Source organism: Candida metapsilosis (genome assembly GCF_017655625.1).
Source record: "Candida metapsilosis strain BP57 chromosome Unknown scaffold3, whole genome shotgun sequence".
Lineage (NCBI taxonomy): Eukaryota > Fungi > Ascomycota > Pichiomycetes > Serinales > Debaryomycetaceae > Lodderomyces > Lodderomyces metapsilosis.
The window spans coordinates 206,753-232,268 of record NW_027138161.1 but is presented as its reverse complement, the minus strand read 5'-3'; the positions used below and the strand labels follow the sequence as shown (position 1 = coordinate 232,268).

Here is a 25,516-nt window from a genome sequence, read left to right as displayed (position 1 = left end):
ACCCCAAACCAAGAAAGGACTGAAAAATTAAGACAAAAAAAATTCGATTACAGACTCATTCCACACTGCATTCAGATGATTCACAGAACTTTGTTGCCCAGACTACGAACTAGACAGCTGGGATGGGTGACGGCAACGCGATACTTGCAAACGCCAACAAAACGCTCGAAAGTTATCGTTGAAGAGCCACAGCCATACCATAATCCAATCACTCGTCGTTACCATGATGAGCTCACCACATACTTGATGGATACAAAAGTACCGAATAAGTTGTTGAAAAAGCTTGTCTATTCCAAAATAGGGTCCTTAGTCGAGCAACCGGTTGGATCAGAAGGGGTAGACTTATTGAACTATGTTTTGAAACGTATCAATAAAAACAAGTCCGATGAGCAGATTCCTTTAGAATTATCTATCAAGATATTTGACAACATGTATGAAGATTTGATTCTGCAGCGTCCTGATTTCCTTGAGCGACTATTGAGACAACTTCTTGCAAATGTGAACTCACTCCCTGATCAAACTTTGATACTCGTGTTGGATTTCATATCTCGCCAACAAGTGAATGTGGAGGAAGTTTATCATCGATTGGAGTTTAGGATGAATGACGAATTTATGACTAAATATATTGAATTTTTGAAAAATAAAAGCAAGCTATGTCTTGGTGTCTTTGAATCGATGTGCAAGATACGAGTCAATGAGCCCTTGATCATTGCATTGAATGAATATGTTGAGAACTTGTTTGGAAATAACTTGCCAGAAATTCATTGTTACGATGACTTAGAGAGGAGTTTGGATAGGGTACAAATATTGATTTCCAATGTTATCGAGAAGCTTGACGTGAGAGGAGCTTCCATTCAAGCATTGTTAACCATATTCAAGTTGAATGAGGAATTTTTACAAGTTCTGGCAAGCTCACAGGCCGAAGCAGGAACAATAAAACTTATGCGTGGAATGTCAGCAAGAAAGAAGGAGGTAGTGGATTCCTTGAGTGGTCAAACAGAGCCGGATGACACATTGGTCGAATCACTCTTATTTGCAGCTAGAAAGAACGACATTAGCCTCTGCAATGAATTCATAAAGCATGTCCTTAAGGACCCTAGGTACTCACCAGTGTTAAAGCTACAAGCTAAGGTTCTCAGTGAGAGCCTCTCGCAAGAGAGTCTCGAGAGTATATTAAAGTCTCAAGAAGTGTCAGAAGAAATATTCGAGGGGGTTATTCAAACGGTCTCGGTATCACACCCACACTTATTGCAGTATGCTGTTGATTTCTACAGGCACAACGGATTGCTCCCTTCGGCAAAAGTATTCAAGTCTATGCTTGACCTGGCTATCAAAGGAAACGACTACAGATTAGCATTCAAAATATTTACAGACTCAACGACTTACATACAATGGCCAGATTACTACGACGACTTGACAATTTCAAAAACTCTCAATGATCTCATACAATGCGTTGTTTCGAATATACCAATTAGAGAATCGTTCCCCATGTTTCGAAGAATCAAAGCACAACTTCAGCATCAAGTAAATATCGATTCTATTAATGTGTTGGCTATTGCTATGTTGGAGGCCAATTTGGTAGGTGATGTGCTTGAAATGCTTAAAAGAGAACTTCCAACGATCAAAAATGAGAAATTAAGGCTACCCATTGAGAAACCATTTGGGTATAAGTATCTACAGTTGTTCAATACCCTTCACGTGTATGCAATCACTAACACATTCGACAAATCAGTGACCAACAACTGGTACCTATTCACGCACTTGTACAAGTACTTCCATATCCCTGCAGATCGAATCCTTCCGACGCTTAAATTCTTCTGTCAACATGAAAGATGGAACGGTGCATTACTAATATTCAATAAAATGGTTGACCAGTATCAACTACATGGTAACCACTCATTTCAGCCACCTTCACCAGAAATTTACATGTACCTTTTGAATGAGTTTGGAGATAAGCTATATGAAGAAGGTGTTATTCAGCTTCATGATTGGTTGAAAATGGACACAAATATTCCACGTGTAGGTTTGGAGCTCACGAATGTGATTATGAATGCATATTGTAATTTACAAGATGTGGCTAAAGTGCGTGACTTGTTCCTTGCTGCTAGTGTCAATGACAAAATTGATGAAGAAAGTGCAGTTATTATGATTAAAGCGTATACCTACAATGACCTTCATTATGTGGAAAAGTTTTGGGATAACTTATCCAAGTTTGGTTTAATCCCCAATTACAAAATGTACAAACAATACTTGATTGCGTATGCCTATTACGGTAAAACAGAAAAGGCATTTGAATTGGTGGAAAAGATTGATGACTATGATTTAACGGTCAATGAGGACTTGTTGGTAAACTTGCACAATTTCTGTTACATTGAAGATAAGCAACAAGAGATAAAACAATGGGCAGAGAAGAATTTCCCACAATTGTGGAACAATATTGAGCAGTCAGGCATGCTTGTCGAGGCAACTGGTTATAAACCGCATGAGCATTTCCTAGTTGATGGATCTACTGAAGAGAAACAAAAACTTATAGATAAATAGACACACTCTCTTGTATATTAACCTAATTTAGTACTATTCACCTTTGTAGCAAACCTAAGCGAGTTTAACGTCTCATTGAAATTTGCACTTAATGGAGATATATTAACAAACATGAGTGTTTTCGAGTTTCCTCCAAGACTATGCTTCAACAAGTATGTCAATTTGGAATTCCTGTATGGGATGTGTGACCCTTGACTCAAGTTTAAAGAAGATATCACATCTCCAACTGCCGATAATGATTTATTGATTGCTTGAGTTTCCTTTAATCTCTCTCTTTCAACTTGTGAGACATTTATACGCTCCGAACCAGCTAAATCTATAAGGTTCAAGGTACCAAATGTAGTTACCCCAGTTGCTTTATTGAAGCCCTTTATATCTATTATAAAGATTGAATGCGAACGAGATGACTTGTCGTTTAATTTCGTAGCAGCGGTGCTTCTTTTTTTATTTACTTCATCAAGAACTGAATTTGCCTGTGATGGTGAAGTAATTGGTATGGTTGTGATGTTTGTAATTGTTGTTTTGCAGTTGATATCATCATGTTTGATTTCATGTTTTTCTCCCAGTTGAGGATTCAAAAGATCAATTATACTTTCATTATATATTTCAATGAATTTCCCACTGATTTCGTATTCCCATTGTTGTTCTTGTATATCTAGTTCCTTGATGTCATCAAACACTTTTTTGATTGACAATGGAATCATTCCGTTAGCTGGATGCGACATGGTGAACGTCTTACCCGACCCTGTTTGTCCGTATGCAAACACACATACATTTGATCCATCGATACAGCTCTGTATCAATTGGGAATACTCCTCAAAGATGTATTCATTTCTGTCGTTCATGGTAAAAATTTTATCAAATTGGAATTTGTAAGAGCTAGAGGAGTTGGATATTCCGACATTTTCCTTGGTTATGGAAAGCTCTTGTTTCGCATCTTCGTTCAAATCATCATTTGGTACCTCAAATTGGATGAGTTTTGAATCTTCCGGTACAGCCCTGATACGACAAAACACACGAATGTTTCCTTTTAGATCTTGTAATTTTGCATGTAGTTTTCTCCTTTTTGTTTCTTGATCTACCAATTCCATCTTCATCCTTTTAATTTCGAACCTCATTCTTGCCAACTCTTCATTACGTAATTTGGCTCTCTTGTCTAGTTCAGATATCAGATTGCCCTTTTCCTTTATTTGTGCTTTTGCAGTGTCAATCTCCGGTTGTTTGTCTGAATTTTTAGATTGAAGTTGTCCTAGAATTGACTCATACCTGGCATACTCTTTCTGCTTAGTAGGAATGCTAACGTTGTCCACCTCATCTATTTTGTTTCTGATATCGACAATGCTATGCTTTAAAGAGGCACAGCAATCCTCATTAATTGACCTAGATTGATCCACTTCATCTTTTAGAGACTCTTCTTTGTCTTTAAATGATTTTCTAGCAGATTCAATCTTCTGCTGGAGCTCATCACTTAACTTCCCCTTCTTCTCTTCAAGTGTCTTCAAATTGGAGGTCAACTTTTCAATAACATCCAAATATTTACTCTGCTTCTCCTGGAGCATTTTGTCTATCTCAGCAGCAATTTCTTCCTTTCTCTGATTCAACCTCTCTTGGTGTTTCACCATCATCTCTTGGCTTCGAATATCAAACTTATGCTGCAATTCCCTCATAGATGACTCTTCAAACTCATTCAAGTTTTCAATATTCTGTTTCAATTCTCTCAATTGTCTATCTAGGTGCAAGTACTTGCTTTCAACTGTAAAATTGTTTAATGTTTGAGACTCCACTTGAGTTCTTAAAGTTATATAACTCGTGTTTAACAGGTCCAATTCTTGTTCTTTTTCATTAATTTGTTGGCGGAGTCGATGCACATCAGAAAGCGTGAGTCCGACCCGATTGCTGCCAACGAGCGTGGTTCTTCTCATCTTTGTTGTTTGGCGGAAGGGTCTCTGATTGCCGTCTCTCTGTCGTTTGACCAGTCGTGGAGAAGACAGGGCAGTCAGTTCTAATTTGGAAAAAGAACTGTGATTGATATTCTCTTTATCCTCTGTTTCATCATGACTACTCATTCTTTGGCTTAGTGGGGAAGGGGCTGTTGTTGTGTTTCGGATTGGTTGTGGAAATGTTTTGTTTATGTTTTTTGATCTGTGTCGCAAAATAATCAATGTCGTGAATGTTTAGAGAAAGAGACACAAAAAATTAATTTTAAAGAGATGTGAGAGATGAGGTTTACTTTCCTTCGCCAAGTTCACCTTATCTACAATGCTGAACAATACCGAACCCAAATCTATACTAAAGAATAAAAACGAGAAGTCCCCCGTGGCTAACCGTAAGAAAATTAACTTGACTAAACAAGTGTCTGAATCAAGTCAGAGCGAAGAGGAAAGCAGCTCAGAAGATATAGAAGATGGGTTGTCCGATTTAAATGAGGATGATGAAGTGGACGTTGCTGATGTCTCAAGCGACGATGACTCAGAAGATGACGAAAGTGAAGATGAAGCTGTCGGTGAAGAGGATGATAGCTTCCCATTAAAGAAGAAACAAAAGAAGAATAAAGATGATGGATCTGAATCCTTTGCCAATGCATTTAATTCTATTATAAATTCCAAATTGAAGGCGTATAGCAGGAAAGATCCTATTTTGGCAAGAAATAAAACCACTTTAAAGAAACTTGAGAGTGAAAAATTGGAGAACAAGGCCAAAAGAGCATTACTTTTGGAAAAGAAGCAATTTCAAGATAAACATAGAGTAAAGCAGTTGTTGCCTGTTGGCACAGACGGATCTGATGCAAACCAAGTACGAGAAATTTTGGATAAGGAGAAACAAATGAAAAAGATTGCCCAAAAGGGTGTCGTTAAACTTTTCAATGCCGTCTTGTCTACGCAACTCAAAACTAATCAAGAAATCAGTAAAGTTCAAGCTGGACAGAGTCGAAAAGAGGAATTAATGACCGATGTGTCAAAGGAAAAGTTTATGGATTTGATTGCAGCTGCTGGAGAGGATTAGAATAGAAAGCGCTTGGATTTTATAGAGTAGTAAATGTCATTATTGTGTAATTGTTTTGCGCTTTTGTATAATTCCTCCGAGAATTAAGTATGTGCATACATTAATAAGCAATGTCCTAGCACTTTTCAATAGCAATAGACTCATGGAAACAATCCTCGTTACCAGATAATCCCAGTTGATTACGTCTCATCATGCAAAGATTTGGTAGCACATCGACACACTCAATTGTTGATGAACCATCAAGGTCAACGACTCACCGTGATTCAAGAGATCTTTCGAGATCCTTGGATGATGAATCTTCCATTGAGATTGTAACTAGACAGCCATCGCAAACTCAATCCATCAACTCACATGAACTGGAAACCCTGCAAAGAGAACCCCTTACTGGTGAGGTTTTGATGACTTCAACAAACCCACCAAAAAATAGGTGGAGAATCTTTTCGTGTGTGTTGTTCAACTTTACTGGAGGCTTTGCTGATGCAGCCCCTGGTGCTCTTTTACCTTATATCGAGGCTGCATACGGTATCAATTATGCAGTAACATCCTCTATTTGGATTGGAAATGCTGTTGGTTTCATTGTGGTTGCTTCGATGTCACACAAGATTCAACCATGGTTGGGAAAAAGGTACTGCTTCCCTGTGGGCAACTTGTGCAGTTGCATCTTTTATGCTTTGGTTTCGAGTGGCACAGTATTTCCCGTTATTGTCGTTGGTTTCTTTTTTGGAGGATGTGGATTTGCAATAGTTGCAGCTCAATGCAACATCTTTCTAAGTCGATTGGATAAACAATCTACGTACTTGTCTTACTACCATGGTGGCTATGGTATTGGGGCAACTATTGCACCATTGATTGCAACTAGTATGGTCAACAGGGGAATTCCCTGGCATTATGTCTACTTGATCTTATTAGGAATGATAATAATAACTGGGTTTAATTTATTCTACTCATTCGAAGGAGCTGATGAAGACTTGAAACCATGGGACAATGATGAACATGTATCTGAGGGTATTGAAATGACAGACTTTGCTATTGCGGGTGACTCGACTGACATATCACCAAAGCAACCTCTGGATATGATTTTGGCTTTGCAAAACTACGTTACTTGGTTGATTGCATTTTTCTGCTTATTTTACCAAGGAGCAGAGGTTTCATTAGCTGGTTGGATTGTTACTTACTTGTTGGATTATAGACATTCCAATGAGAAAACTACTGGTTACGTTGCTTCTGGCCTATGGGCCGGTTTAACAATTGGAAGATTACTATTGACTCGGCCAATTCACAAGTACATTGGATTGAAGCGAGGTGTCATTGTAATCTCTATTTTATCAATCATATTAGTGGGATTGACGTGGGGTATTGCATTATTTATTCTCGAGGCAGTATTGGTTTCATTAGCAGGAGTGTTTATTGGTCCCAATTACCCTTTACTAGTAACATTCAGTGCACAGAAAGGATTGATCCCGAGAAAGATTCAGTTAGTGTCATTAACAATAATGACCGCGTTTGGATCATCAGGTGGAGCTTTGTTCCCATTCATTGTTGGTTTATTGTCTGAAAAAGTAGGTACATTTGTTGTTTTGCCTGTGTTTATTGCTTTGTACACCTCAATGACTATACTTTGGTTAATGTTGCCTAATTTAGAGAGGCGAAAGGAGTCAAAGAGTAAGTTTGCCATTTTAGATAGAATTTGGTAGATTTTATATAAAGCGATTAAGGAAAGTTTTAATGCGCGAAAAAGATCATATTTTTTTTTTTATAGAATCATCTGGGAGGGATACACGTAGGTAATCCACAAGAAACCACATCTTCAAGCTACAGCCATGGCCATTGAGAAACTAATTAAACAAGGTGACGATGCAATCAAGTCCAAGGATTTCCTAGGGGCAATCCAATTGTTTTCACAAGCCATCAAAGAGAACCCGCAGGCGTTTCAAGCATTTTTGAAACGATCAGTAGCGTATCAAAAGTTGAAGAATTTGGACCAAGCTAAAGGTGATATATCTACCGCATTCACTATTGCAAATGATAGAGGCAGAAGGGCTGACATTGGATTGTGCTACTTTAAGTTAGCGTTGGTGTATTACCAGGAAAAGAAGTTGAAGATGGCTTTGTCACAATTTAAAAAGGCTCAAGAGTATGATTGTAAGGAGTCGACTATTGAGTTTTGGAAGAATAAATGTGAGTTTGATTTGAAGAATCATCCGGAGTGGGATGTGGAGGAAAGCGATGACGATGACGTGTTTCAAACTGATGATCAGGATATTGTGGAAGAAGAGAAGAAGGATGTACCAAAGATTGAAGAGTTGGGACTCGATGAGGAAAACAAGTCAGAGAAGGCGAAAACTGATGGAAAGAGTGACCCAAAGAGTTCGACAAATGTGGATGTTATCAACAAGATTGCTCCATTAAATGTCAAAATTAGAGATGATTGGTATCAAAGTAATGATGAGATTATCATTACCATTTATGCAAAGAATGTCAAAGAAGAAAAATTGAATGTCAGTTTTGAAGCTGATTCTGTGTCCATTTCATTCCCCGGTGCCAATGGCTCGGAGTACAACTACAACCTAGATCCATTGTATGCTGAAATCAACGTTGAAGAATCCAAATATAAACTCTACTCAACCAAATTGGAAATCACCTTGAAAAAGAAGGTTGCAAACAAATGGCCCTCATTGGAAAAGGAACAAGGTAGTGTAACTCAAGAGGAAGCCGATGCAACTGCGTATCCAACCAGTTCTAAAAAGAAAATTAACTGGAACAACTTTAAAGTTGATGATGATAAAGAAGGAGAGCAAAAGGATTTCTTCCAAACGTTGTATAAAGATATGGGTGAAGATGCGAGACGTGCAATGATGAAGTCTTATATACAGAGTAATGGTACAGTGTTGACAACTAATTGGGAAGAAGCCCGTGATAAGGAATTTGAGACATCTCCACCAGATGGAATGGAAGCTAAGAAATGGGGTATATAGATTGCTAGATATATATCAGGTAATTGTGCTTATTGGAACAAACTCATTAGTTTTTGCAGTCAAGTGAGAACAATGATGATGTAATCTTCACAAGATCCTTAACTCTCTTTATTTTTTTTTTTTTTGTTTTTGCTGTGCGGAGAGTCTAGTCTTTTTTGCCTCCATAATCGACCAAAACTCACATTTCATCCTCAAGTTGAATGTTCTTTAGGTCATTACTAACTACTAGACTACTCAATTCCATTACACAACTTCGCAAAATGCACATTGAATCAATTCCAATGAGATGGGGGCTGGGGGATAATTATGCATATTTATTAATTGACGATAAATCGAAAAATGCTTGGTTGATTGATTCAGCAGTTCCTGAAGAAGTAACAACATATATCAGTTCAAAGAAGCTTCAATATGAATTAAAAGCTATTGTTAATACTCACCACCACTATGATCATTCTGATGGGAACCCATTTTTCCATAAAAAGTATCCTGATTTGCCGGTTATTGCTGGAAAGGACTCGCCATTGGTTTCATATACACCATCACATGAAGAAGTGATTGACTTGGGGGATAACTTGTCAATCACTGCTTTACATACACCATGTCATACACAAGATTCGATATGCTATTATGTCAAAGATTCCAAAACTGGTGAAAAAGCCGTGTTTACTGGAGACACTTTATTTATTAGTGGATGTGGTCGTTTCTTTGAAGGAACCGGCGCTGAAATGAATGTGGCATTAAACAAAATATTGGCTAAATTGCCCAAAGATACCAAGGTCTATCCAGGTCATGAGTACACCAAATCAAATGTCAAATTCTCAAGCAAGATATTACTGAATGAAGCAATTGATAAATTGAAATTGTTTTGTGAAGAGAATGAATACACTACCGGTAAATCAACCATTGGTGATGAGTTTCAATATAACCCGTTTATGAGATTGCTGGATCCTCAGGTACAAGAAAAGACTGGGTTGATTGATCCTGATGAGGTTATGGACAAACTTCGTCAAATGAAGAATAACTCTTAGTGTGTAGGAAACAGAGTCCTTATTTATTTATAATAATGTTTAAAGTGTAGAGACGTTGGTCGGTGTAAAATAGAGCTCGATCAAAGTGAGGTGACTGTGGGGGCTCCTATCGAAGAAGGAGCAAACCGGAAGGTCCCCTCGAAGAAAGAGACAAATCTACGATTCTTCATAGTACACGATATAATTTAACTTATTATTTTTAACTAACAAATAAACATGGGATGCCAGATCATATCATATCAGACAAAGATGCATGATTTACCAGTCACTTTTGGCAAAAATTCTTTAAATAAATGAAACCGCCGCCTGCCTGAAGCACTGTATCCAGTCCAGCTTGAAACACCAACCTCTTGAATCAATTCATCTTCACAAAAAATGAACTATTCCTGAGGAAAGCATAATAGCTAGGTAGTCGGTTTCCAAACAGCTGCTAAGAAAGGTGAAAGAAATTCAGGTCGGCCACTTCCAAAGTAACGAAACAACTTCTCTCCAGTCAAATTGAGAACGCACCGAAGGGTTTTACAACCGCAACGATAGTCTAATCCCACTTATCATGGAGAAGACAGGAACCTACCAAATGATCATTGGCAAATCACTTTGGTTAGCTAGAAATACCCGCCCAGATATCGCATTTGCAGTAAAGGTTGTTGGAATTATTCTTGATTTTTTTTTTTTTGAAATTTAGTTTTCTATTGTGCTGGGAGATTATGTTCCTGCACGTGATCCCGCTTTTCATGTAGAGCACGTGCTATTTGAGATAATTGCATTACTTCAATCTACTGAAAGCTTATAGCACTTCATTACCTGAGATTAATCAATATAGGTGACTCTAAATTCAACTTTGACCTGTGTAAATCCAAGTTGTGTGCTACGACAAGAGAAGGATAATCTCCACGAAGCAAACCACTTTCAAAACACTTTAAAAGTTGATTGACAAATTAGAGGTGCAATCTCTACAATTGATCGAAGTACAAAGAAACCATTTAACGTATTTTAAACTTTATTAGAAACACTGAAACTTGTGATATTCAGAGAGAATAAAACAAGTCCAAATGGTGAATGATCACATCGACGTGCAAGCGGCGTACTTAAACGCACCGTTGATTTAAGTTTCTTAAAATGAAGGTTTTTGATAACGTCTCGAAGAAAACGAGTTGATACAATTCTTTATATAATGTCGACGGATTTGCGAGCCATGTACCGTGGAAGTACGATAAGATAAGTTGCATATTACCGAAAACTGAAACCGGGTTAGTGCTTCATCAAAACACCCCTCATCCAGATCATCAACTTTCTGAATCAGTTCATTCGTTTCTTTGGTCTGAATGAACGATTCCTAAAGAAGATGTAAATCAAATGAGACAGTTCAGTTTTGCATATAATTTGCAATGAAACTACTTATATGAAGTTCCAGTCAAAAGGTCGGACAATACTTCACAGAGTGCCAAAAATGTTAAATCGTGCGCCAGACACCAATAATTGTCCTTATTCAATCACGCGGATGCTTTTCTTTGTAATTCTTCATAAGAAACATATTGATTTGTTTGACGGAAACTTCCGTGGATCTATAATGATTTTCAAAACTTTCATTGGTCTTCTATTAGTTCTAGCAATTCCTCATGTCGATCACCGCACTTGAATTAATATCGAAAGGGATGTTATATGTAACTATCAGAGCCGTCATTTGATCTAGCAAGTGCTTGTCTACCAAAACACCCGACATCAAATCATCAACTTTTTGTATCAGTTCATTCATTTTGTGTAGAATGAATGATTCCTAAAGAAGATGAAGATCAAATGAGACAATGTAGTTTGCATACAACAAAACACACACGTAGTAGTATTTTCATACACAGACTTAGAAAAGGACTTCAATATTTCCTCCCATGTAAAAGAGTTTAATTTTTTTTTTTGTCGGGAAAATCAGAGCTCTATTTATACCTTTTCCAGCCAAGTTTCGCTACCATTTTCAAAGCTTAGTTTGAGGTAAAAGGTCCAAATAGAATTAAAAGCTATAATCGTTTATCAAAGGGAAAACTAGTTGAATATAACTCTACCATGCAGACTTTTCAATTTCCTAGCCTCAGATTAGATATAATTCCACAGCATCAAATTGATTATTTAGATTGTTCTTGGAAACTGAATGCAGCCAATTCTCTCGTCTGCTTGTTGGGAAAGATAACGCCGTCATATGAAACGCGCTTGCTGTGATTGAAAACACCGCGATCGTTAAATTGATCAAATATCAACAGAATACACAAGAGCAGTCATTCCCTTTCCTATATTTTCATATCACACCTTTATTCAATTGAGCTTGCATTAAACCCCACCCTTCTCCTCTCCCCTCAAACTCTTACAAAATTAGGTTTCTTTGCATCATCAACAAGCAACTCCGGTTGCCAAATTTCAATCAATTCCAAATCATATTCAAACTTCCCCATAGCAAACTTTTCATACTCTTCAAAAATCCCCGAAAGACACCAACCTTGTAGTAATTTCCTCATCAATCCAATGAAAAGCCCCGTTCGATGCTTACCTTTATTGGAATGGATCAAGATGGGATAATTTGACTTATCTAGAATCAAATGTAGAGCTGTGGTTAAACTCCTTAAGCTTTGTTCATTTTCTTGTAATTTGTTAAATGGTTCTTGTGATGATTCTATAAGTAGGTTATGGAATGTGATTTCTTGTTGTTGGTTGATCCAGTTGACGTATTGGTTGAATATTTCAATTGATCCATCTTTATCCTTCTTCTTCTTCTTTTTGGATGACGATGTAGAAGATGTTGATGTATATGGATCTGAGGATGCGTCTTTGTCTTTGACTTTGACTTTCGTCTTCAGAGTGGCTATTTCATGGCCCAAGTCACCGAGGTAAATTATAGTCTTTAAATTGAGTTGTTGTAAGAATGGATAATTGATTTCCATGGGGAATCCAGATCGATAAATACCATCTTCAACTAGGGAAAAGTTCAATGGCGGGACAAGATTTATATGAATCTGTGACTCGATAATTGTTGGACGTGATTGTGGCGGCAGAGCCATTGTTTGTCCTAGATCTTGTGTAGCAGCAGATGACTCTTTGTTTGTGGTTTCCGTTTGCAAAGACGGGCTCGGTTTTGTCATGTTGTGGTTATATGCTTTTGATTATGTGTATTTGGGGCCCTTCAGTTTACTGAATCTCTAATCGAATCGGAATCGTTACTAACCAATTTGATCAATTTTTGTCTCATCCTACAATTCTATATGCAGTACCGGGATCTAGTTAGTACAGTTGGTCCACTACAAATGTTCTTTTAATGCGGATGAAACTCTGCAGAGAAGTCTATCCTTTGAGAAAAGGTGATTGTGTGTAGACCGCTTCTGTTGGAGAGAGACCCTCCTGAATCTACAATTAAAGAGTGCATCTTTCGTAATATAAGCAGGGATTGGACTTTTCAGGGAAAGGAGAGGAATGATCCACAAGGAGAAGACTAAATATCAAAGTTCTACAGCATTCTGAAACCCTTCAAATAAGAAGAAGCGAGTCCTTTGTTATTGAATTTGAGTTTTTGCAACTTTTGCTAGTGTCTGTAGATGGCATTCCGATTTCGATCGGTGACTTCAGTTGAAGAAGAAAAAAAAAAAAATTGCAATTAAAATTTTTCATAACCAGACAAAGTTCTAATTTGCCTTTTCGTATTACACTGGAAAGAGTTGTATTTTACATCATTACGGATCCACGAAGGGGTTATACTAGCTTACATCTTTTAAAGGAACTACTATAATTTGATCTCCTGTTCTGTCTTCAATACAGGAATATCATACAATAAAGGTTAAACCGACTACCACATCTTAAACACTACCGCATACACATACACACATTTACCTCAAATCAACATGTCTTGGATATTTGGTAAACCACAATCAAATGATGACTCCCTCAAAGAGAGATTAGGATTCGATCCAAAAGAAGTCAGCGATGTCCAATCCATCATATCGACACCAGGCTCAATCAACACCTCCTCTGGAAACGACACCTCGTCCTCATCCTCCTCATCCTACGCAGCTTTACTTCACCCATTAGCAGGATTAGACAAAGGTATCGAATACTTGGACCTCGAAGAAGAGAAATTAAACGACTTGGAAGGCTCCCAAGGCTTAATCCCCAGTAGATCCTGGACCGATGACTTGTGTTATGGAACTGGTGCCGTATACTTGATTGGTTTAGGTCTTGGTGGATTACTGGGATTCCAACATGGTATAAGAACATTACCACCTAATTCACCAGGTAAAGTGCAATTGAATCACATTTTGAATAATATTACTAAAAGAGGTCCATTTTTGGGAAACAATGCCGGGGTGTTGGCGTTGACTTATAATATTATTGATTCTAGTTTGGATGGTGTGAGAGGTAAGCATGATGATGTGAATTCAGTGGTGGCGGGTGCGTTGGCCGGTGCGTTGTTTAGAAGTAGTAGGGGTTTGAAGCCTATGGCGTATTCGAGTGTGTTGATGGCGGGAGCTGCTGGGTTATGGTGTGGAATTAAGCACAGCTTAAAGTAAGGGAAGCTGTATAAAAATGACAGTTTTCTCTTACTTTGATGAAGATTATTCTTTGGAAGCGTGGTTTGTATATAAAGAGAAACTTCTTTGCATTCATCTGTGAAGAGAAATGAAAAACATACTTGTGTATTATTCTTTTTTTGGGACTAGTTTTATAATAGAAATTCCAACAAGTTACGTTACGAAATTGTATTAATTACTCTATAAAATATATCCTAAGCAGCTTGTACTTTTTGTTCGTTAATGTTGGATGCTACAGCTTGAGCTTCAAGCTTGGAATCTATCTCGACTCCCTTCGCTTCCTTTTGATTTTGCTGCTGCTGCTGCTGTTGGTCTTTAACTTCCTCCTGCTTTTGTTTCTTTTGTTTCTTTACTTTATGTTTAGGAATCTCCATAGTTCTCTTTGTTGGAGAATCTTTTAAATCTTTCAACATTTCATCTTGATTCTGTTCCCAATTTGCGAAAAACTTCAAAATTTCATCACGACGGTGTCCTTTGACATAAGTTTCAAAACTTGATGAATTTGGGAAAAATTGCAGTTTTTGACAATGTTTATTCATAATTTGGAAAATCTTATCCAGTTTCAAAACATCTTGGTCCTCACTATTAGCTTCATTGTTTAACTCATCTATAATTTGTTTCATTTGATCGTAATTCTTCAGTTGCGAGAATTTCTGATAGTATTTGGATTTTCCTGGTATCATATTCATAATCATAAATTTTGTACCTGAATATAAATGATATTTTAATCCAACTTCGTAGACTTCATTAATTAATTGGTGTTGCTGTATGACACTGTTTCCTTTACTCAGTCTCGCAAATACCGATGGATTGGCTTCTGCTGCTTCGGCAATCATAATACTCAACCTATCATTACTCAACCCCTGTTGTACTGTCTCCAAATCCAATCGTGATTGGAAATTACCATTAAGTACAACACTTATTCCATACGATTCAATCAAAGGGATCAATTTAGGTAAATAATTCCAAATTGGATCTTGTCGATTTCTCATAATTGGAGTACGACAATGAATAGTTAAATTGGAAATACCAGTAGTTGAGCAAATTTGTTTCACCAAGTTATACGAAGCTTCATAATTCGGTAATAAACGAATCTTGCAACTGATTGGTTTATTATTTGGTTTACCAATTTTAGTGACTAAATTGTGTAAAATTGAACATAATAAATCGGGTGTTTTCAAAAGTTCAGCTCCCATTCCTGAATGAGTTGAAAATGATTTAGGACATCCACAGTTTAAGTCTATTCCATCGACGTCGTTGATTACTTTTGCTGCTGCTTCAACAGCTAAATCAGGATCAGATGTACCCAATTGTAAGATGAGTTTGCCAGATTCATCTGGATGTTTTCGAAACACAACTGACTCATAGTTGGATTGCTTCTTGTTGTTACTGTTATTCTGCTGATGGTTATTCTTTGCAATGTAATCGATAGTCCCTAGCTTTGTATTTTCCACTCTTGTTGTAGAAATCAATTTCTTGTCAATCAATTCTGGTGACCAAACTAAATCACAATCGTATTTGAGGGATAGTAGTCGTATTGGAAGTTCACCACTTCTGACCATAGGCGCAAGACATACTTTATTAGTATAGTCAATCATCCTCCTTAGCATACCCTAGTGAATAGTAATAGGAATGTTTTTGAAGCTACAGAAGAGTTGGTAGCATCTTCTTCTCTTCTTATTTTTTTTTTTTTTGGTTACAGGTACACGCCCTATCAGTGTCGTGAGTTTCAATGTCGTCAACTATTTATGTCATTCCATTTTTTGCGACAGACCGAGGGCTGCAACTTGTTTTTGTGCTGCTTGATAAAGTACAATAACTTATCCTAATTAGGAAGAACAGATCGGGGTTTTGTAAAACACAGCTGGGGAGACATAACATCAGAAGCTTAACACTTCTGTATCATTGAAGGGTAGTACGCTATTCTCTTAATCTCACTAACGTAATGATCTAATGTTTTAGCTTACTTTTTCCTTCTATCTATCGCTCTATATCCGCATTCTAAACGATGATGTATTTGGTTTATTCGATATCGGTATTAGATATATCCAATCACTGAATTGTCAATTGTAAACCAGAAAAAAACAGAAGGAAATTTCTTTTGTGGATTGATATTTCTTATATGCAGACCATGACATCAAAGATTGTACGTCATTAGCTTTTATGTTTACTTTTACTAATCGTCAGACTTCTAGGTCCTGTTTTCTCAATTGGATTTGTCAGATTTTGCAATTGAGTCTGGGGAACTTGACAGTTGTATAGCTTGGTTTACCAATGGCTTCTACACCTGATGAGAAAAGGGCAATAAGTCAAACACCTCTGTGGAATTCTACAACTGCCGTGATCGGTTAACTCCATACCAATCTACCCCACCTCTTTAATAAAAACCGTACGACCAAAACAAGAAAAAAAAAATATAAAATAGAATTTCTTTTTTTTTTTTTTTTTTTTTTTTTTTTTTTTTTTTTTTTTTTTTTCTGTTGTTGATCATCACAGACACAAAACACTCGTCTGACACTAACTAAATCTTGTGTCATGCGTTTCACACAAATTTTAGAATAATATACACGATTGCGCCCATAATATTACGATTAACGATAAAAAGAGTGGAGTAGAGAAGAAAGATACCCTCTAGAACTCACATCATATCACATTATGTTTCTCTAATTAAAGATTCAAAAGTGGTTGGTGTTACAACGGAAATATGGTTTCATAATTTGTAATATGTAAAGAAAGACAATGTATAGCGGTTGTTTCATTACATAATTCTTATACTCGATATATATTATATTATTATTTTTTTCTTTAGTGAAACGATGCATTGTCATTGCTTTTACAGATTGTCCGATTGGCTTAAATTACTAAAACAGGCGTAGGTCATCTCTCTTATACCTAAATCAGGTTTAAATGACTCAATTTTAGAAAAAAAAAAACCAGCATGACACTCTCTGCATATTGCTTGACGATTAATTCTGGAAGAGAATTCTTATCACGTCAAATGACCTTTCTTTTGGTGGTCCCCACGTTTTCTTTGTAAACTGGTGTTTGTATTATTATTACTGCCCTCTTCTGTTACCCCTCCATTTCTAAAGCTGTGTCTGATTTCTTTTTTTTTTTACTTTAAACTACTGATGTTTGGATGCAACAAAGGAAAACACCACGGTCTGGTATATACTTTTGATTTTAAATTTCTTTTTTTATTCGTTTCGGAAAAAAAAAAAAAAAATTTTTTTATCGCGTAGTAACAAAAGAAATTTTTGGTTTTATCTTATCGCGCGACCAAGGTGATTCACATGACAACGTATTTTTACAACAACAAGGAGTAGTAGATTGCAATACCAACGTTTCTAATTCTCTATGAGACCATAAACAAAACATATTGTCACTCTACTCAGAGAATAAAGTTTTCGGTTCTCACCAGCGGATAAAAAAAAATTTTCTCTATTTTTTGTTTCTGTTTCTTTTTCTTTACATATCAAATAACCGTCTATGCATATGAACTTATTGTTTTTCTGATAGAAAGAGGAAAAGTTTGAATTTCTTTTTTCTATCTTTGTAAGAGATAAGTAGTAAATACTGCATATAGAGTGAGATGACCCTTTTACAGGTACCACAAAACTGCATATTTTTTTTTTTTCTTTTTTTGTTTACAAAAAATAAAAATAAAAATAAAAATTTTTTGTAAACAATCTATACACTCATATATAAAAATCTGGCGTTTAAAAAAGAAAGTAAAATGAAACATATACAAATATATATCTGATTACAAATATCAAAAAAACAGAAAGAAACAAAAAGGTTTAAAATCAAATAAAAACTTCTTATCTTTTCCTATTACTTTCTTTCTTTCTTTCAAAGCAATTGATATATCTACAATGTCATTTTACTATTATCCAATGACTTTAGAAGCTAATAACAACAACAATAGCAACACTAGAAGCCATATCAATGGCAGTATCATACCCAATTGTCCTACACCCAACAACTTTGAAGATAAATTATCAAACAAAAACAATAATAGCACTTCTAATGATGTACCTAAAGGTTTAGAACCAATTGAGTATTTTGGTCCTCATTTACCATCACACTACAGTAATGCTACCATCAATAACAACTCAAACAGCGTTACTACCACCACTAATACCACTACTACAACTACTCCTTCTTCTTCCTCCACTTCTCAACCTTTATCGCCACCTTTATCACCATATCAAAGAAATGCAGAATTGATTAAACCTATTCAGTTTCCACAATTTATAAACAACAAAGTGCCAAAAGAGGAGGAGTCCAAGCAAAAGCAATTGCCACAACAGCATCAACATAAACCATCTTTTCTCAATAACGATAAAGAATTCAAATTGGAAAACTTTAAAGATTACATTCTCACCGTCAACATCAAACCAACCAAGAAATACTACAACCATCAATTTGAATTCCTTGACAAGTACTCAACTAATGCATCAATTGAAAATAAAAACTATATTGCATCATTACCTACCCGCAGATACAAAAAAAGATTCAATTACGATTCAAATGATGACTTAGCCACTGAGGACACTACCACCACTACTACTAGAGGCACACGTACCAGACGGTTACCTAAATCTTATGAAGACAGTGATTTGGAATCATTACCATCCACTTCATCACCTAAAAAGAGACGTAGACCCAATGTCAACAGTAATGCAGCAGCTAGTGGAAGCAGCACACCAATCCCCATTGCCGTCCAACAACAAATGCTAATTGACGAATCGATACCCGACTATTCCCCTGACGCATCAACCACACTCCCTCCCAATAACTCTAAATGTCTTAAAATTGAATGGAAGGGCCAACCAATGGATTTATCTCAAGACCCCAACTTGTCGAAATACCCCAATTTACACCCAGCTGAAATTGTTTTAGCTAGTATATTGAGATTACCAATTGCTGTGTATATGGATTCGAAAAGACGGTTTTTTTATGAAAAAGTCAACAAGATTAAGTTGGGCAAGAGTTTTAGACGGACTGATGCACAAAAGGCATGTCGTATTGATGTGAATAAGGCGTCGAGATTGTATGCTGCGTTTGAGAAAGTTGGATGGTTGGATGATGAATTGTTTGAAAAGTATCTTTAGCGAAAAGTAAACAAGAAGGATATAATATTAGAATAAAAAAGGGTTTAGAGAAAAAAAAGGGTTTAGAGAAAAAAAAGGGTTTCATTTCATTATATCAGGGACAATTAAAGAAAAACAGGCATTACATTATTATACTTCACTTAAGGACAACTTTATTATTAGAAAGATTTTCAATTTAAAAGGGAAAAGGACAATTTTACAATTCAATTTTTTTATCACAGTTTAACATTTTTATATTTTACTTTTTTTTTTTTTTTGCAGCTATTTTTGGTTTTTTAGTTTGGTTTTAATTTTCAATATTTTATATATATTTACATATCCAAGACAATGGATATCATTAGTTAATTTAGGTTTTCTTTTTTTTTTATATATATTTTAGAGTGTAATACAGAGAGCATTTGTACTATAAGGCTATTTTATTTTACATTAAGTTATTCTGGTTCTTATCTCTCCTCTAAATATGATAACATCAACCATTGTCGTGTAATGTCTCTCCTTCCTATACTCTCCCTGCTTCCTCATCATCATTATCCTCAATTGTATCAAAATCATTATCCTTATACATATAAAACTGACCAAAAATAATCACATCTTCAACAATGGTACCCAAACTACCCAACAACCAACTCATATTCAATACAATATAATTCCAATCACTTCGATAAAAGATAATTTGTCCTGCATATGTCAAGTTACCCAATGTTGAAAAAAGGAAAAATAGTAAACTTAGGCCATAAACCGATTTACGTTGATAGTTTTGGATAATTTGTGGGATTCGCGCGCCCAAGTAGAGGAATGCTGATAAGTAGCCCATTATTTGGGGGCCAAGGGCGATTATGTCGTCTTGTGGGGGTGGTGTGATGGGATCTGTTGTGGGTGGCTGTTCTGGTTGTTCTGATGATGAAAGTAAGAACCCAACGATTCCACATGCAACAACAAATATAATTGGCAAAACGTATTTCACAAATACCGAATGGTATTGGGGTTCTAATGCAATATCAGTCAAGGTGGAACTTCTTCTTCTTCTAAGCAATGGTGCTGACTCATCAAGGTACTCACGTTCTCCTTGTCCATGCTCTGAATGCTCATGCTCATGACCACTGTGTTCATGATGCTCATGATGCTCATGATGATGATGGTGATGGTGTTGATGGTATTGATGATGATGCTTGCGTTTATAAAACCTCGTATAATAAACAAACGACCAAATCATCAATGCATCAGCCACACAAAACCATACAGCAAGAAACACAACCTCAGGCAATAAATGAGCCCATATGGCACCAATCAAATTGAACAAGTCTCCACAGAACCAAATTGTAATGAATCCTATAGCTATACCCTCAGCTGACTTCAAGCGCCATTGCTCAATTAGTTGTGGCATGAGGAGAACTATCCAGCATGCTAGGGACGTTGAGCCCATGACTCCACTGATTTGGCTTCGAAGTTGACTGTTGCTGTTACTGTTGCTCATGGGCAGTATCATATTTGTGATTATTAGACCTAGCATTTTTTTGGGGGGAATGGGGGGTATGTGCTGATTGGTTATGGTGGTGGTGTGATTAGATATTAGTAGTTAGCTAGTAACTTTGTTCTATTCTAACGTCCTTTTTTTGTCTAAGAAGAGCTGTCTAGAGTTGACTCATGTGATGAATGAAAGAAATTTTTCGTCGGCAATTTTTTTCTTCTCGTCTTCTCTCTGGTATTGAGCCCTTTGTGTAAAAAATCATACGGCATTGCACAACGCTACATAATAATAAATAATTCTTTAACTTCTTCTTTCTTCTTCTCTTATGATCTTACACCGCGGCTAATGAAAAACCTTGAACCCCTATTTTGTTTTTTTGTAACAAATATAAGATGATTCCATCTTTCGTCAACTTAGGTCATTCTCTTTTTAGTATCTTCTTTATCTCACCCCAGTCCTTGACAAAAAAGATTTGATTGCGAGGATATAATTTCAAACCTTCTTTGATAAATATACAGTATTAATTCGAGAAAGCGCTTGGTTATGTTTGGATTTTAAAAGGATATACTCTAAGCCTACTCCACATATCTCATTAGTCTTGGGAATAAAGGTGTAGGATAAATGTTTCCAGCAAAACTCTTCTATCAATCTCTACTTTTTTTTTTTCTTTTCCTTTCTTTTCTTTTCTTTTTTTTTGGCGACATTTTGGTGCAAAATCTTACAATTAGAAAAGCTGATATTCAAGTAACTTCAAAACAAAATGTACTTGATCACTCAGATATCATAAAACAAGGGCGTCTCTTATTAGAAGTGTTATAAGCTTGCAAACCGACAATTCTTTTACTTTTTGCTAGAACCATTCACCGAAATTTTTGCAAAAACTAGACTAGACTGGTCCCTATAGACAAACCCAACTATACTATCTACACTTTATATAACTGTATGTTGTAAGCCTAAGTGTTTTTGCAAACGTACTTTTAAATTACATCAGTTTGCAATGAAATGTTTTGAAAGTATGGTATGTCACGTGCACAGAAGTCAAAAAAACTGCGTTGCAAAAGTAACTTCAATTTCTTTGAAAGAAATGTGTGTTCAGAAAGAACACTGTGCACTTAAGCTTTTACAGTTAGAGATCCAGTAAGAGATTGGGATCACCAAGTACTTTTGTTCACCATTTGCTGAATAGACAAGTTTTTTCTATATAGATGCTTGTGGTGTCTTAAATTTTAATTATGGCGAATGCAGAGCTAAAACTAAAAAAAAAAACACGTCAAAATAATAAATTTTTTTTTTTTTTTTAAAAAAAAAAGTGTGGTTTACTTTTCTCATTCACCAGCCATAAGTAAAATAAGACAGAGACCAAACTTAGACCTACCCACAAAACACCAACAGGAGTAGTATCTCATAACACCTACTGGTATGTATAAGACTCACAAACTAACTGATTATCATATAAGCTAAAGCAGCAGTATCACCTGCCGTTACTGAAAAAACGTTATTCTAAAAAAACTGAAAAAAATTTTTTTTTTTTTTTCAAAGGTGTATGAAAAGTTAAGGACAATGATGCCGTACGGATGTGGGTGACAATCATAACCAATGCGGATAGACCTTTTGACAGAGAAGAAAGCGGATATTCTGGACACAATGGTGGCTACTATTTTTTTTTGGGGGGGGCAACAAGAGTAAACACATGGGTTGTTCTACACAAAATGGGAAGAATCATGCCAAAACTGTGGCGTCGACACCAAATGGAATTTTTTTTTTCTTGTTTTATGAATTTCAGGTGGAAATGACTACTTAAGAAGACCCATATGCTCAGGGAACCCTTTATTCCATATTAGAATAACAGTAACTTAGAAGAAAAGATAGATCCAAAGAAGTTGTTTCTTTTTTGGGCATCAATGCTTATATGAATAATCAACAGGTCAATAGTAATACTAACTATTACCAAGGAGAACAACAGAATCAGCAACAACAACAGAATCAGCAACAACAGCAGCAGCAGCAACAACAACAGCAGTACCGTAACCCACGACAACAACGTATACAGGTTCTACGATTAAACAGCTACTCAAAACGTCGTCAAGTGCTAGTATTACCATCCAGTCGAGCCAATAATACTGAACTTTCCACACCACCAGTAGTACTACCTTCACAGAATACTCCTAGTCCAGCAAGTAGTTCTCAAGCACAACACCAATCGGTAAGACAACAACCACATCAGCCGGCTCGATTCCAAGACTTTTCAAGGAAACAACAACAACAACAACAACAACAACAACAACAACAACAACAACCTCAGTTACACCCACAGTTAGCTTCGCCATTCACTGGACATCACACATCTCAATCACCAATACTAGCACCACATTCACCTCGTGCTTATCCCAACCCAGATCAAAACCAACAGTTTAAAAGAAAAATGAGTTATACTATGTTTTCACCCAATCCAGCGAGTCCATTGTACCCAAGTACATCATCACAATCAAACAATAACAATAGAAGTAGTGGTAATATCTCTTCACCAGCTGCTAAAAGGCCAAAAAATGATGATTATTACTTTGGAAGCTCACATGGCTCTCCAGCATTAACTGCATCGCCATTACCTACATCTACAACATTACAACCAAACATTAGTTACACCAGGCGATCAAACACTCTAAATTCAACAATTAAACCCATTACAACCACAGCCAAGGAAAAAACACCTGAGAATGAAAATGAAGATCAACGGTTCTTGAGGTTAGCTCGTGATGCTTTGGTTGCCACTGCTCAGGGAATTGGCCAAAGCAATCGTGAAGTTGTTGATCCTACAATACAGGACCTTTTAACTAGATTACAATATGCTTCCTCACCACATGGAAATCCAATTTCCAAACTGGAAGGATTGGAAGCTAATGATGCAGGACAATTGAATATTCAAGGGTTTTATCAACTGTTTCCAAATTTGAGTAATGATGTGTTTGCTGGTAATGGAAACGCTGACCTCAAGCAATCAACTTCAATTGCTAGTCAGAAGTATCATCAGAGAGGGGATACTGGAAGAGGCACCACCACCACCACAAGCAAGTACAACCCAGCTGGCAATGAACTGGGATGGAATTTCCTTATTGGAGAACCATTACAATTGAAAAGTGATGCTGAACGACAGAGGGAGAATAAAAACTATTTACATCATAGTGGTAGGCCCACTGGCCGTGCTTCTTCAATTACATCCTTACTAAATGACACACCACTGCCAATACTGTCAATGCCTTCTTTCGCTTCAGCTGCCACTGCAGCACAACAAGCACCACAAAAGAGAAAGTCATCAACAATTCCGAAACCAACCAAGAACGCTTCGTTATCTACAGTGAGAAGAACCTCCTCATTTAAAGATCAAGCTCGTAAATTTCTTTGTGATAAATGTGAAATGACATTCCGCCGTTCTTCTGATTTGAAAAGACACGCAAAGCAACATCTTAGTATCCCTGCCAATATATGTGAGCACTGTGGTAAAGGTTTTGCTAGAAAGGATGCTTTGAAGAGACATATTGGGACTTTGACATGTAAGAGAAATGCCAATAGGAAGTTGTATGTGGATAACTTGGCGTTTTTGAATAATAGCAGTGGAGGTGGTAGTGGAGCTCACGGTCATGGTTCAGAAGGAGATGATGACAATGAAGAAGAAGTAGATAACAGCAGTGAACTGGATGAGGAAGAGGAAAGTGATCCAAAGAGCAGTAGAAGCAAGAGAACAAGATCAGATGAAGACGATGAGGAAGATGATGATGATAGAGAACCAAAATTTCCTAAATTTGGTTATCAAAAGGGTAATTGGACGGAGTAAATGTCGTTTTTGCCTTTTTGCAACAACTGTCACTTTGTAACAAAATACATATTACGTAATATTTAGCATATTATTATCATTATTATCATTGTTTATTGTATAACTTGCATAAACTCCTATTCGCGTAAAAATGGGTATTACCCCACTTTTCCGTTTTCGAGTGTGTACTTATTTATGACGTCAAAAGTTTGGTAAATTTCAATTTCAAATTAATTGTTTTTTTTTTTTTTTTTGCACCTCGGATCAAGGGAGCATCGGAATAATAGATTTCCTTTGTGTTCTTTTGTTAGGTATGTAATTTTTTTTTTCTTTTTCATGTGCTTTACTCTGTCTTTGAAGGTAGTGTTGTTTCCGAAGTGGAGTAGAGACGTAGAAGAGGTTATTAAAGGAAGAGGGCTTCTTATAGATGTACAAGCATTCAGCGACAGAAAACGAGCCTAGCCTTGGATGCCCTACCACGTTCAGATTTCACGTTTCTAATTTTTCTCTTGTGGTCGCACGAGCGGGTCGGACAAATAACGACAATAGCGCAGAAAATAATAATTTTTTATTGCGACTCAATTTGGTTTGGGTTGACTCAGGTTGAAATTTTGTATTGTGTTTTCTCTTGTATTTCGGTTGCGAAACCGGATTTATAAAAGAGAATCTAGCAGTCTATTACATTACAGAAGGAAGCTTCTGGCCCACACATGCACTAGGAGTGACATTGCATTGTAACTAGTACTCCTGTGAGTCTAATGTGTAATGACGACGTTTGATTAGTTTGCCTAATGAGACCAAAAAAGCTGTATGCCATTTTTCTAATTTCTAATTTTTTTTTTTTTTTTTTTTTCGTTTTCTGTGACGTCGTCTTTATCCTCGGTCTACAATCCACCTTTACCTGCATATATATATACTTTCAAAGGCTCAAAAGCCAACGGTTTTCTAAAGATTTGATAACACAAAGATCTCACTTTACTCTTTAGATTTAAAGAGATTTGGTACAATAGT

The 25,516-nt window shown here is 36.5% G+C and overlaps 12 protein-coding genes across 12 annotated transcripts; 8 read left to right on the top strand and 4 right to left on the bottom strand. All coding sequences in view use genetic code 12, as the record gives it.

Moving 5' to 3' along the window:
- Window positions 1–75: 75 nt before the first annotated feature.
- Window positions 76–2,541, top strand: I9W82_002890 (uncharacterized protein; the record flags this gene model as incomplete). Its single annotated transcript, XM_067691795.1, has 1 exon — window positions 76–2,541. The coding sequence occupies one exon, from the start codon at window positions 76–78 to the stop codon at window positions 2,539–2,541; it is 2,466 nt and encodes an 821-aa protein (XP_067548239.1).
- A 17-nt stretch (window positions 2,542–2,558) lies between these two features.
- Window positions 2,559–4,607, bottom strand: KAR3 (Kar3p; the record flags this gene model as incomplete). Its single annotated transcript, XM_067691793.1, has 1 exon — window positions 2,559–4,607. The coding sequence occupies one exon, from the start codon at window positions 4,605–4,607 to the stop codon at window positions 2,559–2,561; it is 2,049 nt and encodes a 682-aa protein (XP_067548238.1).
- A 193-nt stretch (window positions 4,608–4,800) lies between these two features.
- RRP15 (Rrp15p) lies at window positions 4,801–5,544 on the top strand (the record flags this gene model as incomplete). The annotated part of the gene is made up of 1 exon (XM_067691792.1): window positions 4,801–5,544. The coding sequence occupies one exon, from the start codon at window positions 4,801–4,803 to the stop codon at window positions 5,542–5,544; it is 744 nt and encodes a 247-aa protein (XP_067548237.1).
- A 191-nt stretch (window positions 5,545–5,735) lies between these two features.
- Window positions 5,736–7,238, top strand: I9W82_002887 (uncharacterized protein; the record flags this gene model as incomplete). Its single annotated transcript, XM_067691791.1, has 1 exon — window positions 5,736–7,238. One exon carries the CDS (start codon window positions 5,736–5,738, stop codon window positions 7,236–7,238), a length of 1,503 nt encoding a protein of 500 aa, XP_067548236.1.
- Window positions 7,239–7,364: 126 nt separating this feature from the next.
- On the top strand, window positions 7,365–8,519 carry SGT1 (co-chaperone; the record flags this gene model as incomplete). The annotated part of the gene is made up of 1 exon (XM_067691790.1): window positions 7,365–8,519. The coding sequence occupies one exon, from the start codon at window positions 7,365–7,367 to the stop codon at window positions 8,517–8,519; it is 1,155 nt and encodes a 384-aa protein (XP_067548235.1).
- A 260-nt stretch (window positions 8,520–8,779) lies between these two features.
- GLO2 (hydroxyacylglutathione hydrolase) lies at window positions 8,780–9,547 on the top strand (the record flags this gene model as incomplete). Its single annotated transcript, XM_067691789.1, has 1 exon — window positions 8,780–9,547. The coding sequence occupies one exon, from the start codon at window positions 8,780–8,782 to the stop codon at window positions 9,545–9,547; it is 768 nt and encodes a 255-aa protein (XP_067548234.1).
- A 2,345-nt stretch (window positions 9,548–11,892) lies between these two features.
- On the bottom strand, window positions 11,893–12,672 carry I9W82_002884 (uncharacterized protein; the record flags this gene model as incomplete). The annotated part of the gene is made up of 1 exon (XM_067691788.1): window positions 11,893–12,672. One exon carries the CDS (start codon window positions 12,670–12,672, stop codon window positions 11,893–11,895), a length of 780 nt encoding a protein of 259 aa, XP_067548233.1.
- A 753-nt stretch (window positions 12,673–13,425) lies between these two features.
- Window positions 13,426–14,091, top strand: TIM23 (protein transporter; the record flags this gene model as incomplete). Its single annotated transcript, XM_067691787.1, has 1 exon — window positions 13,426–14,091. The coding sequence occupies one exon, from the start codon at window positions 13,426–13,428 to the stop codon at window positions 14,089–14,091; it is 666 nt and encodes a 221-aa protein (XP_067548232.1).
- A 215-nt stretch (window positions 14,092–14,306) lies between these two features.
- Window positions 14,307–15,722, bottom strand: SMM1 (Smm1p; the record flags this gene model as incomplete). Its single annotated transcript, XM_067691786.1, has 1 exon — window positions 14,307–15,722. One exon carries the CDS (start codon window positions 15,720–15,722, stop codon window positions 14,307–14,309), a length of 1,416 nt encoding a protein of 471 aa, XP_067548231.1.
- A 2,265-nt stretch (window positions 15,723–17,987) lies between these two features.
- On the top strand, window positions 17,988–19,229 carry I9W82_002881 (uncharacterized protein; the record flags this gene model as incomplete). The annotated part of the gene is made up of 1 exon (XM_067691785.1): window positions 17,988–19,229. The coding sequence occupies one exon, from the start codon at window positions 17,988–17,990 to the stop codon at window positions 19,227–19,229; it is 1,242 nt and encodes a 413-aa protein (XP_067548230.1).
- A 499-nt stretch (window positions 19,230–19,728) lies between these two features.
- Window positions 19,729–20,739, bottom strand: I9W82_002880 (uncharacterized protein; the record flags this gene model as incomplete). Its single annotated transcript, XM_067691784.1, has 1 exon — window positions 19,729–20,739. The coding sequence occupies one exon, from the start codon at window positions 20,737–20,739 to the stop codon at window positions 19,729–19,731; it is 1,011 nt and encodes a 336-aa protein (XP_067548229.1).
- A 1,867-nt stretch (window positions 20,740–22,606) lies between these two features.
- On the top strand, window positions 22,607–24,526 carry I9W82_002879 (uncharacterized protein; the record flags this gene model as incomplete). Its single annotated transcript, XM_067691782.1, has 1 exon — window positions 22,607–24,526. The coding sequence occupies one exon, from the start codon at window positions 22,607–22,609 to the stop codon at window positions 24,524–24,526; it is 1,920 nt and encodes a 639-aa protein (XP_067548228.1).
- Window positions 24,527–25,516: the final 990 nt, after the last annotated feature.